We start from the raw sequence: 14,524 nt of genomic DNA on the forward strand, positions 1-14,524 counted from the left end.
TATAGAGGGGCGGGCTAGAGGGTGGATCCCTCTGGCCCCACCCACTCATCCCACGCTCCCAGAAAAGCCCTGTAAGCCTGCCCCCTCTCTTTCCCCACTATAGGAAAATCCCCTGGGGAGAGAGGTGGAGGGAGTCCCTTACTGCCCACCGCTGCTGGGGCATTGTCAAACAGCGGGAATAGAGAAATAACTCGCTGTTTACAGCAGGACATTAAAAACATGGTGCCCAGAAGCACATTGTAAATGTCCCATTGTCAATTCCTGTTAGTCCCCACTGGGATTAACAGAACCTTCCGGGAGTCCCCTCATCTCGACAGGGACTAACAGGAGTTTACATTTGGGACATCTAAAATGTGCTTCTGGGCAGCAGGTTTTAAATGTCCTGCTGTAAGCAGCGAGGTATTCCCTAGGTCAGCAGAAATCTTCTTCTCCTGCACAGGAATTTCCATAGACTCCTGCTGCCATAGAAGTCAATGGAAACTCTTGTGCAGCTTGCACCAAAGATAGGTCAGGTCTAGAGATGAGCGGGCACGCTCAGATAAGTCAGATACTCGAGCGAGCCTCGCTCTTCTCGAGTAACTGCATTCTTGTCTGAGCGTGCTCCGGGGGCAGCGGGGGTGAGCTGCGGAAAGAGAGAGTGATATCACTCTTTCCCCCGCTACCACCCGCCACCCGGACATGAATGCAGTTACTCGAGAAGAGCCAGGCTCGCTCGAGTAACTGACTTATCCAAGCATGCTCGCTCATCTCTAGTCAGGTCCTATCTTTTCTCACAACACGGACCTTAGATTTAGGCACTGTACGATGCATGAAGATGCGAGTATTTTGCGCTTCCAAAATACCTTCATGTGAAAACTTCTTGGTTCAAACAAAGGCTGGACAAATATCTGTCTGGGATGATTTAGTAAATCCTGCACTGAGCAGGGGGTCGGACCCGATGACCCTGGAGGTCCCTTCCAAATCTACCATTATGATTCTAAACCATTGGTTCTGATAGAAGTGCATTCTGTGCGCCCCTTTAATGTGCGCAGGCAGCTCTCGTGTGAACGAGCCCTTATAGTGTATTCGCACGTGGCGTAATTATACTTCACAAAACAAAGCCACTTCAAAGTCTGCAAATAGAAAGTGTGGAATTGCTGCCTATTCTGGAAAAGGAGTAATCCGCAGCAATCTATATGAAAGACATGCAGATTTTGTGAAATATTTGTGTGAAGACCCCCGTAAGCCATATAGGAACAGCTGTTGCTGTGAACATAAAGAGGGATCAGCGTCAGTCTTGGGTGAGGTGTCCCATCATCTGAATGAGAGTCTGCACTGTAGGGGGCATGAGGCGGAATATTCTGCAAGCCGATGGGAAATCCACATCTCAGAAAAAATAAGTGATGAGCTCCGGTATTTACACTGGGATGCCGGCATAGATTAGTCCCACTGAATGAGGCTGATCCACATGTAGACCCACAGCTGGAGTAATGCAGATCTATGGCAGAAATCTACACTACTTTTTTTTTTTTTAATTCTTTATTTTCTCGTTTTCAATTTTCATTTTCAATTACAGTAACACAATGACAGCAAAGTATAGCATTTTCATTAACCATCTTTCAAACTTTTGGCTGAACATAGCTTGGACATCCTTTACATAGTCCTGTCTTAGCTGTTATGTGTAATGTGGTGTTTTAAATTGCTCCTGCACTCGTCTCTCCTCCGGCAAAGTAAAGCGCTGAGAACAATGAGAACAGTCATTCTCTCATAACTGGAACTGGTTTCGCTAGCATTCTTTGCCATACTGTTGTGTGTGTAACAGTTGGCGAGATAGAGCAGGGATAGAGCGGGAGTAGAGAGGTAGTGGGGATGAAGATAGACGATCACCGGGGGATTTCATGTCTCAAAGCAAAGTTATAACAAGTGACCGAGTGCTTCGCCTGTAGTCGTGGACGTCTGCCAGTGCGTACTTTCATGTGCATTTGCAGAAGGACAGGACATGTAGGGATGACTTACAAACAGCTCACAAAAGGGGAGAACAGTAGGAGCAGGGGGTGGGGGGAAAGGAAGTTACAGGGATTAGGGGGGCGGGGTAATTGATACCTTAAAGGGGTTGTCCCGCGCCGAAACGGGTTTTTTTTTTTTTCAACCCCCCCCCCGTTCGGCGCGAGACAACCCCGATGCAGGGAGGTAAAGAAAGCTCACCGGAGCGCTTACCTTAATCCCCGCGCTCCGGTGACTTCTCTACTCACCGCTGAAGATGGCCTCTTCCTCCGTGGACCGCAGCTCTTCTGTGCGGTCCACTGCCGATTCCAGCCTCCTGATTGGCTGGAATCGGCACGTGACGGGGCGGAGCTACACGGAGCTACACGGAGCCCCATAGAAGACTGCAGAAGACCCGGACTGCGCAAGCGCGGCTAATTTGGCCATCGGAGGCCAAAAATTAGTCGGCTCCATGGAGACGAGGACGCCAGCAACGGAGCAGGTAAGTATAAAACTTTTTATAACTTCTGTATGGCTCATAATTAATGCACAATGTACATTACAAAGTGCATTATTATGGCCATACAGAAGTGTATAGACCCACTTGCTGCCTCGGGACATCTCCTTTAAGTGCGGACTAATTGTTGATATTCCTCTGAGCCCTGGAACGCTATCCAATGGTACCAGGTCTTCCTGAATTTTTCTTGTGTCCCTTTCAGAGATGCAGTAAGGTCCTCCATTTCCATGATCCGGTTGGCTGTGTTAAGCCACATGTTTAAGGTTGGTAGCGCAGTCTGCCTCCACAGTCTAGGGATACAGGATTTCGCCGCGTTCACCAGATGGCGCACTATCGAGTTTTTGTATCTCACCAATGGTATGTCGCTGTGATGCAGGAGGAAAAAGGCCGGGGATTTCGGAACCGAGTAGTCAGTGAACTTTTATATAATCCGCCAGACCTCGGACCAGAAGTTCGCTAATGCCGGACACTCCCAGAACACGTGCAACAACGTGCCCCGTTCTGTGCCGCATCTCCAGCACAGGTGTGAGACTGATGGGAATATTGTGTTGAGGAAGGAGGGCACCCTGTACCAGCGCGAGGGGATTTTAAATCCTGACTCTTGGATCTTGCTAGATATTGAGGAAGAATGCATGATGGAGAATAGTCTTTCCCTTTCCTCTGTGGAGAACCTGATCCCGAGCTCTGTTTCCCATTTCTGTATGTATCCTAGGGGCGGTGCTTCCGGTTGTGAGTTGAGTAAGTTGTATATTCTGGAGAGTGTGTGTCTTGAGGGTCCCTCCTCATTGCAAGTGGATTCAAATAGTGTTTTGGGGCGCGCAAAGGTGTTGGATCGGGGGAGGGAGGTGAGGAAATGCCGTATTTGGATCGTCCGCCAATGTGTCAGCGGTGCACTGTCTGTCCTTCTTGCTGATAATGCGTCCGCTGAGAGCCATTGGCCCTCCTGTATAAAATGCAAGAATTGTTTCGGAATTTGGATAGGGAGAGCCTGGAGAAGATATAACACTCTAGGTAGGATATTCATCTTGATAATTGCCCCTCTACCAAACCATGAAAATAGGCCTTTTGTCCAGGTGTTGAAGTCCTGCCTCACCCTGTTCAGGAGTGCTGGAAAGTTAGCCGCGTAGAGTCCCTTGACCTCTGGTGTCAGCTTAGTTCCTAAGTACTGTATATGGTCACCTTTCCACGAAAAAGGAAAGGAGCCCTCTAGCTCTGACCCCGTGGTCTGGGGTAGTGATACGTTAAGCGCCGCAGATTTGTTATAGTTAATTTTGAAATTCGATAAGGCGGAGTATTGCTTTATTTCTGCTAATAGGTTGGGGAGCGATATTCGTGGGCTCGAAATAAAGAACAGGAGGTCGTCTGCGTATGCCGCTATCTTATGCTCGGCATCTGCCAGCTTGACTCCCTTAATATCAGGGTTGGATCGGATATGGCCTAATAACGGTTCCAAGCATATGATGAAGATTAGGGGAGATAGGGGGCCATTATTGTGAATGGAGAAGAGAGCTGGCCGTTCACCTTGATAGAGGCTGAGGGGTTGGAGTAAAGGCTAGCGAGCCAGGAGAGCATGTTCGGTCCCAGCCCCGTCTGGAAATTCTGCCGGCAATCGCAAGCCCGAGACTAACCAGCAAAGTGGACAAGATGTGCAAAAATCTCGTACACACTCTGCGGAGAAGCCGTTGTGGCCAAGCCACACTGAAGTTGACTTGCCGCGCAGAATCCAAAGCCGTGGCCTGTCAATTGTATCGCTGTTTCCACAGTGGCCTCTCTCCTCTCTATGGGTAAAGATGGCTGCGGTGGAATACAGGCGGCGAAGCTGCTTCAAAATCTGCGCAGGTTTTGAAGTTGCATTTCTGCTGCAGTAATCTCGCAATATTTCCGTGCGGACCCGCTGCAGTCATTTCGTGAGATTTACGCCACGTGTGACTGCAGCCTTAATGAAGACTTTTAACTATATCTGAATGGGCTGGATTTCCATTTTTCAAGACTGCCACAGGTGCTTCACCCATTACATAACCCTGTTCTCAGGACAGACCATTTAGAATGATCTGTGCCTCAATGGAAGCAACGTTCAGACCTCAGAACATTTGTTACAGAGACACGAGGGCTCTTTCACATGGGCGCTGCAGTTTTCGGTCGGCCATGTCACGGCCACAGTGCAACCAAATATTGCATGAACGAGAGGCAGCCGTGACCAAGTCACATCTGCATCTCCCGTTTATGCACCCATTCGGACAGCCTGGGTCCGGTGAGTATATGCCGAGCCCGGGATACCGTCAGGCGGTAGGAATGAGTTTTGCTCTGCTAAACTCCTACCCCCTCTCCGCCCCTTACTGGGTTTCTGCAATGGGAGGGGGCGGTAGCTAGTGTGCTAATCTCCCGCCCCCTCCTATTGCAGACAGCCGGCAGGGGGCGGAGAAGGTAAGGGAGTTTAGGAGAGACACTGCTAAACTCCCTCCCATCTCCCTTTTCCTGCAGCTCCGATAGGCGTCTATGGGGCCAGCAGTAATCCGGCCGGAAAAGATAGGTCCAGAACTAACTTTGCCAATCGGTGTAAAAACTATTAGCGTATGTCCAAACGCTGCAGATCGACTGCAGAGAATCTGCAGCACCACATACTTGGCAAATACGTAGCGGATTTTGGTGCAGAAACGCCACAGATTTGCAACGGATTCTTGTAATGGCTGAAGTCAACATTGAAAATCTGCAGCATGAAATTGATTTTACATCCGCACCTCATGGTCTTTAATGCACGGATTTAGTGGCTGCAGGAAATGTTTGGTGGAGGGGATTTACTTTTTCTTCCAGCACCTAAATCCTAAGGCCACTTTCACACACAGATTTTACCGTAATTAGCGGTACAAGGCTCCCAATGATTTTAACGTCGCTTCACAGACCCGCACTCGAATGCAGCATTTCTAATGCCACGATTTTCGAGCACTGTCTGTTATGTGTTTTAAAACTTTTTAATGCACCTCATCACCCATCACAATGATGGGGTGCGGTAAAAATCACTGTAAACACTGACATATGCTCAAAATCACTGTAAAAATGCCGCCTCTAGCTTGGATACAAGATAATGGTACAGTCAGGCATGCAGGCTCCAGTACCCTGTTGTATCACCTCTAGCTTGGATACACGATGTGATACAGGCAGGCATGGAGGCTCTAGTACCCTGTTGTACCGCCTCTAGCTTGGATACAAGATAATGGTACAGTCAGGCATGCAGGCTCCAGTACCCTGTTGTATCACCTCTAGCTTGGATACACGATGTGATACAGGCAGGCATGGAGGCTCTAGTACCCTGTTGTACCGCCTCTAGCTTGGATACAAAATGTGATACCGGTGGGCATGGAGGCTCTAGTACCCTGCTGGTCTGCCAATAGCGTGGCTATAAGATGTGATAAGGCGGGCATTGGTGATAAATCTGGTGACTGGGCAGCCACAGAAGTGTGACAATGTTGTGGAGGCATTCCCTTGTGTGCGGCCGGGCATTATCCTGCTGGTAAATGCCTCATGGAAGGAACACACGTGGCTGCAGGATGTCCTGAACATATCGCTGAACTGTCCTTTGTACCACTAGTAGGGGTGACCGACTGTCATATGCAATGGCCCCCTGACCATCACACCAACAGGGGGCAGTATGCCCCTCCACAGCAAAGGCAGGATTGAGGCGCTCACTCTGAGGTCTCCAGACACAAACATGGCCGTCGTCAGCGTCCAAACTAAATCTAGACTCGTTGCTGAAGTCAACCCGGTGACCAACAATCTGGTGAGAACAGCCCAGGTGGGGCACAATTCTCAATATAACCAAGCAGCTCCTCACATCCCAATAATGCGCCCCCCTCTGGTAACGGGGTGAAATCTCTTCTCTGCGTCGTAGAGGCGTCTAGTGGCCAACAAGCTCTACACAAGTGGAAGAAGAGGTCACTACACACAAGGCGCCTCCGAGAGCCTGTCACACACAGCTCTGCGACATATGCGCGTCAAACACACCACACAGCTTTGCTACATGCATGTCACACACAGCCGTGCTACATATGCACATCATACACAGCTCTGCTACATAGTTTTCATCGGCCTCTGCTAGTTTAGCATCTGTGATGACGTCACCGTCACATTTCAGGGGCGGAGCTAAGAGCCGGTGACTGATCACATGACAGTGACATCATCACAGGTCCTGTCAGCAGATGGCTGTTGGGCTCTGCAGGTTTTTAGTAAAGTGAAGCACCAGTGATGACGTCAGCGCCATGATCAGGGGCAGAGGCCAGGTGACTGATCACATGATGGTGACCATCACAGGTCCTGTGAGCACAAGGCTGCTGTCACATATTTTTATATTACACAAGACTTCTGCTCCATTTGCAACCTGATTGGTTGTTTGGTGAATCAGCCAACCCAAACAACCAATCACTGTGAATCAGCCAACTCACACAACCAATCACTGTGAATCAGCCAACTCACACAACCAATCACTGTGAATCAGCCAACCCACACAACCAATCACTGTGAATCAGCCAACCCACACAACCAATCACTGTGAATCAGCCAACCCACACAACCAATCACTGTGAATCAGCCAACTCACACAACCAATCACTGTGAATCAGCCAACCCACACAACCAATCACTGTGAATCAGCCAACCCAAACAACCAATCACTGTGAATCAGCCAACCCACACAACCAATCACTGTGAATCAGCCAACCCACACAACCAATCAGTTTGCGAATTGAGCAAAAGCCTTGTGGAATATAAAAATATGCGCTGCTGTCAGGCTCTGCATGTTTTATGCTTTAGGACCTGCGATGACATCACCATCATGTGATCAGGGGCGGAGCATGAGAAGCACTCACACACAGACAAGTGGTTGTTAGTACTTTGATCCACAAACACACAAGCAGTGATAATCGGTGGATCACTGACAATCAAAACCGAATACAGACATCAGCAGCTCACCCCCCGCACCGTATGTGATTGTGTTTCTCAGCTCCCTGCTGTGTAACTACATTATAGGGGGGGGGGGGGCATTCGCCCTACATTAGAAGAGGTGGAATCTGCGCCAAAAACCGGGTCCAATCAGACGGTGCGGACCAGAACCAGAACCGCAGCACAGAATATATGGGGGATGCCTGTAAGGACCCACATAACAATCCCCAATGTGTGAGAGCGCCCTTATAACCGCTCCCTGCGTCCCTCTCCCCCCATCTATGACCCCATGAAGTAGTTCAGTAACCACCATGGTGATGACAGAAGCCCTGTGCGGTCGGACGGCCCTCATGGTTACCTTCCCACCGCATTTTTCCCGCCCTTCGTTCGAGGAGTCACGTGACCGTCACCACACAGAAGCCGCCGCAGCCTCCCGCGCCTAATAGTCACGTGACCGTCACCACACAGAAGCCGCCGCAGCCTCCCCCGCCTAATAGTCACGTGACCGTCACCACACAGAAGCCGCCGCTGTCTCCCCGCCTAGTCGTCACGTGGTCTGCTTGGCGGGCTTTTTGACGAGCAGCAGGTTTCCTTCCCGGCCGGCGAGATGCAGCGGCAGTCACGGCTGAAGCGGGAGCTGCAGCTCCTCAGCACCGAGCCGCCGACCGGCATCAGCTGCTGGCAAGTGGACGATAACATGGAGCAGCTGCGGGCGCAGGTGGTGGGCGGCTCGGGCTCTCCCTACGAAGGCGGGGTGTTCAGCCTGGAGGTCGCCGTGCCGGAGAGATATCCCTTCCAGCCGCCGCGCCTGCAGTTTCTCACCCCCATTTACCACCCGAACATAGACACGGCCGGCAGGATCTGCCTGGACATCCTGAAGCCGCCGCCAGAGGGCGCCTGGAGGCCCGCGCTGAACCTGTCCTCCGTCCTCGCCTCCATCCAGCTCCTCATGAACGAGCCGAACCCGGAGGACCCCCTCATGGCAGACATCGCCCGGGAGTACAAGTACCACAGGGCGGCGTACACGGCCACAGCGCGGGAGTGGACCGAGAAACACGCCAAACCCCGGGAAGCGGCTGTCAGTACCGGACAGAAGCGGCGCAGCGCTGACCAGCCCGAGCCCGCCAAGAAGCCGCGGCCCGGACTGCAGTGACTGTACAGGACAGTGCAGTAGCCTCCCTCGCCGCCAGGCGGCAGTAGTGTCGGACTGTTGTGTTTGTAATAAAAGCATATTGTATACAGAGAGGTCAGCTGTCCTGCCGTGAGGTGTCACTGACAGCAGGGGGCAGCAAACTTCTCACCACATCAGCATTATGGTTACTGTCAAAGTGCTCATTCACATGGATGTATTTACACTCCATATTACAGGTGTTTTTTGTGTCTGTGTAATAAGGACAGATTAAGGCCCCCTGCACAGGGGGGGATTTGCATTGCAGAATCCGGAGTGGGCCTCCGCGTTCCGCAGCAAATACAGCTCATAGCATGCTATGGCAAACCTCGACTTCGTCTCCATGAGTGGACAGCGGTTGCGCTCTTCTGCTCGCGGAGAAGAAATTGCATTGATTCTGTGTGGACTCTCCATGGATAGCTTACAGTGAAGTCAATGGAAGCCGTCCAGTCCGCGGCCCTCTGCAGTGACATTGCAGAGAGGCCATGGATTCTGCGTCATTGCTAGGCGTTGGCACGGGGACAGCAGTGAGTTAATACAATCCGTACTGCGCATGTCTGACAGCTCGCGGTGCGGATCCTCAGCAGTACAGCAAAAAGACTGCCACACCGATGCTGGCCGGGCACCCAGTTGGATTCTGTGTGCAGTCGGACTATCCCTTTCTAATCCAACTCCCCTGCCCCCGCACGCTCCCCGCTCTTTATTATGGTGGGATAGCATGTTGTGGATTCCTTGGAATTGCTCAACAGAAACATAAAAATGAACTTGACTGATGATTTTATTAGCAATTTTTTGAAGATTTAGGCCTCATGTCCACGGGCAAAAGGAGAATTAAAATCCGCAGCAGATTTTAACTCTTCTGCCCGCGGATCCGCACCCCATAGGGATGCATTGACCACCCATGGTTAGATAAATACCCGCGGATGGTCAATAAAAGGGATTTAAAAAAAAATGGAGCATGAAAAAATCTGGACCATGCTCCATTTTCGTGCGGGTCTCCCGCGGGGACGGCTCCCGCGGGCTTCTATTGAAGCCTATGGAAGCCGTCCGGATCCGCGGGAGACCTAAAATAGGAATTTAAAAGAATTTACCCATCCGGAGCGGACCGGGAAGGTCTTCTCTTCCTCACGGCCGGATCTTTCTTGCTTCGGCTCGGCGGATGTGTCCGGTGCATGCACGTCGGCGACGTGCCGCCGGTGTGACGAATTCATCCGCCGGCCGAAAAAGAAGATCCGGCTGTGAGGAAGAGAAGGCTTTCCCCGCCCGCGCCGGATGAGTAAATTCTTTTAAATTCCCATTTTCAGCGCTCATGTCCGCGGGGCAGGAGGGACCCGCTGCAGATTCTACATGTAGAATCTGCACCGGATCTGATTTTCCCCGTGGACATGAGGCCTTAGGTGTTTGATGCCGCAGTGGGACTGTTTCAGCCTGGGGATGTATGATTCGCCGCCCATACACAATGTATTGCGTATGGACAGTGTTGCATATATTGCCCATACAAAAGTACAGGGTTTTTGCTGCATCGTACACTGACAAAAAGGGAACATGCTGCGATCTATTTCTCGCATGTATCTACACGCTCATGGGCATGAAGCAGTGAAAGTCTGGTTACTTTCATGGTCTCCATTAACCGCGTATCGCATGCAACGCACACTTAATGTTTGGTTGAAAAACTCCTGTGGACATGAGGCCTAAATATGAATATTACATATGTATGTCATATAGTATTATTATATATTACACTATGCAGAGGAGAGGTCTGACATCACAGCTCTCTTCCGCATAGTGTTGGACCCCCCCCCCTCCCCCCCACATGGGCGCCAAACAGGGAAATCTCAATGTCTGACGAGGTCAGACTAGATTGGAAGGGGTTAAACACCATTGTATAGGGTCATTCAGACTTACTCTTCAGACGTATTTTACGCATGTAGAAAAAAAAATTCACAGAATGTCCTATTTTGGTCCTTGTTAGGGACTGAACTTGCCTAATAAAGTTGATAGGATAGCGCAGATACGCAGTGCATACCCATGTTATATCTGTATGAGTGCAGGACAAATCTGGGGCCTTTTTGTGTTTTATTTTTGTTTTTTTATTTGCGCAGGTGAAAACGCCGGAAGGTCCAAATACACAGATCAAAACTTCATCCTCCCGTGTGAATGATCCTTACATGTAACTGCTCCCTACATGGCTGTGGAGTTCTCTGTACTAAGATGATGTTTCTCCCCTTCTGCCGCTTTAGCACCGAGCTTCCTACCATGGCGGGTGGCTGAGGTGTCTAGGCAGGGCTGTCAGAGCTGTGCCACCCCCTGTGAGTTGGTGAACAGAGCAGCAGGAAGGTGCATATAGATTAATCGTCTTCTTTATTAATTCCATTAATTATTTATGTGGAATTAAGAAGAGGATTAATCTATATGCACCTTCCTGCTGCTTGGGTCATTATCTTTGTACCACTGGCTTATGGACCTATAGTCAAGGGTCTGCTACTGAGTGTGCAGGACCTCTGAAGCCTTCCACCTATGGTGACATATTGTGGGCTGCTGACCTTTTCTACTACTGTCTATGGAGTTGGTGAACAGAGGGGCATGGAGGTGTGCCAGAGCTCAGATGGCACCCGCTCCTGTTGCTGGCGTTGCCCCTTCTGCCAGGTGCTGACTGCATCCTCTGAGGAAAGTGGAGAACCGATTCTTCTGCGTCCGGACCTCATCACAGACCACATAAATGACGTGGTGGGCTGGATTGAGTCTGACACATGTGACCTATTGAGTACTTCACGCTGGTTTGCAGCAATCACACAGCTTCTTTTCCTCTACTGCGCCTTGTGATTGTGTCAGGTGGTTCCGCCACGGATGCCGAAACCAGCGCTGTAGTGGAACCCACAAAAGAAAGGAAACCGAACCATTCACGGTCATTAGTGAGACGGACACCGCTATGGTGTCTGTTGGGAGCGTTCACACAGCGTTATTGTACGCACCCTGTGGTTTCCTTCTGTGGTTCCATGACAGCTGCCCATTCACATGGACATATTGTCACCGCATATTACGCACATGGTTATCCCGTGCTTGACACACAGTGAATGGAGATACTGAACGTCACTGGACTTTCATCTTTCCATTCACACGGAGGTGTGGGCACTGCATGTCAATACGCAGGAGAACTAAATCACAGCATGCTCTATTTCCCTGCATATCATACATGGGCCTTGTATGGGCTGTGCATGCATTGCGTATTCTCATTGGTTCCATATACATCCTCGCTCTGAACAGAATTGAAAAACAAAGATCACATTGCACTTGTCTGTGATCGCGTCATTCCCAGGCATGCCCAGTGCCATTCGCAATCCACACACGCAATGACACTGCCCGTGTAAACGAGCCCATGGTGAATTGATGAACACTACCTAAGGCTACACGCACATGAGGGCTCAAATCGTGTGAGCGTTGTGCGTTGCCGGACACACACAACTCATGCGAATATTAACTCCGTTCTTCTGAATGGCGTCGTATACACGAGCGGCATGCTCAATCATTGCACGCTCCTCGGAACACGTTGCCCATTGTTTTCAAAAGGTACAGGAGAACACATCGCATGGCATGGAATGCAAGGTTACCCACATGAGTAAACAGCCATGTACCCGATGCCGCCAAAATAGACTGAAGTCTGGAGCAGCAGAGGTGAAAACTGTGTAACTCCCCCCCCCCCCCTTTATGTATGGTTCATTTCCTACCACCCCACCCAGCGCTTTTATTACCTGGACTACCTCTTTAATCCCTCAGGACATGTTTACATCCTGGCTGCGGGTACTTAACAGGATGTAAACTAATGTCATGGATGGTGTGGGATCAGAAGCTAAGCATGCACTATCACGCAGCTGGAGCCGGATGTTACATACCGATAGCCAGCCTCCCACTGCAACAGCGGGGATACATAAGAATAGCGGTCTCCGCTGTTAACCCCCTACATGCTGCGCTCTATGTAGATCACAGCATGTAAAGGGTTTACAGAGGGAGTGTGCTCCCTCTGTGATGTCATCGGATCCCCACGATGTAATCGCGAAGGCCAATGGATTGCTGTGGCAACTGGACGCCAGATGTTGTCGCCCTGGCTTGCCCTTGCCTGTGATCACTATTATGAGTGATAGGGCACTACAGTACAGAAGTCATACAATGCAATATCATAGCGATCACCGCTGTTATGGTTCAAGTTCCCTACAGGGATATAAAAAATAAATAAAAATGGTGTTAAAAAAACCCCTTTGTGCATTTTTCCATATTGGTATAATTTTTTTAAAAAAATCACACATATTTGGTATCATTGTATCCATGACAACCGGGACAATGAAGTGAACCAAGAAAAGCGAGATCTGTCAGTAGGACAAACTAGTAGCTGTCTCCAGGAAGGCGGTCACGATGCACAGCCGCAACAGAGCCCAAATCAAGGATCCAGCACAGGCTCCGATAATAAATGCAAAGGGTTGCAGCATGAATGATGCAAAAAATATAAAAAGATAAACCTTATTCTTCCAGGTTCAGCTATACAAATCATTCATGCTGCCACACTTTGCATTTATTCTCTGAGCAGTAAATTGAACAGACTATATTTATCCTGCAGGGTAAAAACCATAACCCCCACCCCCACCCCCACCCCTAAAAACAGAGACAAAGTGCTTATTTTATTCGTCTTGCCAAAATAAAAAAGGGATCAAAAAAGCCATATGTTACCCAAAGTGGTATAAATGAAAACTACAGCCCCCACAGAGCTCTGACCATGGAAAAAGAAAAAAAGTTGTGGGACATTGAATGCAGCAACGTAAAATAATAATTTCCCCAAAAAGTCATTCATGCTGTATGATGAATGCTGTTTTAGACACTCCAAAAAAGTGTTCCACAATACATTACATGTACTCAAAAAGGGTACCGATAAAAATTACAGTTCGCCATGCAAAAAACAAGCTCTGATACGGCCATGTAGAGAGAAAAATGAAAAAGGTACGGCTTTTGGAAAGCGTCGATGAAAATCACCAAAAAAATCGTTGCACCTACATGGCTAAAATAAGACATGTCCTTAAGGGTGAATACGCACTAGCGTTTGTTTCACGCGATTGTCATTAGGACTTTCTAATGTAAAAACGCATCGCATAAAAATTGCAAAGTACCAACTTGCGGTGCGTTTTTAACATTAGAAAGGCCCATTCACAATTACGTGAAAAACAGCTATATCGCGTGAAAAAAACGCGCAAGAAAAACGCATTATTTAAAAAATAAGTTTAGGCTTTATTCACACGAGTGTATATGGCTGCTGTTTTCACGGCCGTCCGATATACCATCTGATGCATTAGATTCCAATGCCTCCGCTACACACAGGGTGAAATCTGATGTCAAAACCTGCACCAACAATTTACATATTCCAAATTTAAAATCTGCACTCCCTGTCAATTCTGCGCTCTGCCATCATCCTGTGACAACTTGTCCTATTACAGCTTACGGAGAACACAGGACTTCGCCTCCTCTGGAGGATCTAATGATGTGTGCTCCTTCCTAAAAGTCCCATAAACCAGCACAGTTCACAGACAGTAGTTAGTTGCAGCACACCAGAAAAAAATAGGAGAAAATACTCACTAGAGCCACGATATGGGTTTGTTGATGCAGCGCTGAAATTGGACGCAGACCTTTCGTCCAAATAATATCCGAATCACCAAGCAGTGTTTCAGCAGCATCGGGGTTTTTCAAAGAGATGAATGAACTGATGAGTTAAAACTTCACTTTTATTTCGTCCCGCATCAAATAACAGCAACGTTTCGGCTGTACTCCTGACAGCCTTTGTCAAGCCAATGCATAAAAAATGGATACCTCTGCAGCCATTAAATATCCCATCACCAATATCAACACCCAATTAAAATGTCTAAAACATCGTAAACAAGCTTAACAGTTTGTTACCTGTGAGCTGA

The 14,524-nt window shown here is 49.1% G+C and overlaps 2 protein-coding genes across 3 annotated transcripts in view; both read left to right on the top strand.

Annotated features, from left to right (window-relative positions):
• The window catches only part of LOC136577168 (histone H1-like), a 205,214-nt gene that overhangs the window by 47,898 nt on the left and 142,792 nt on the right, over positions 1-14,524 (top strand). The gene's annotated exons all lie outside the window — the stretch shown is intronic.
• LOC136577670 (ubiquitin-conjugating enzyme E2 T-like) lies at positions 7,951-8,650 on the top strand. Its single transcript, XM_066577580.1, has one exon. It carries the CDS (start codon positions 8,019-8,021, stop codon positions 8,562-8,564), a length of 546 nt encoding a protein of 181 aa, XP_066433677.1. The 5' UTR covers positions 7,951-8,018; the 3' UTR covers positions 8,565-8,650.

The sequence above is a fragment of the Eleutherodactylus coqui genome, chromosome 8 (assembly GCF_035609145.1).
Source record: "Eleutherodactylus coqui strain aEleCoq1 chromosome 8, aEleCoq1.hap1, whole genome shotgun sequence".
NCBI lineage: Eukaryota > Metazoa > Chordata > Amphibia > Anura > Eleutherodactylidae > Eleutherodactylus > Eleutherodactylus coqui.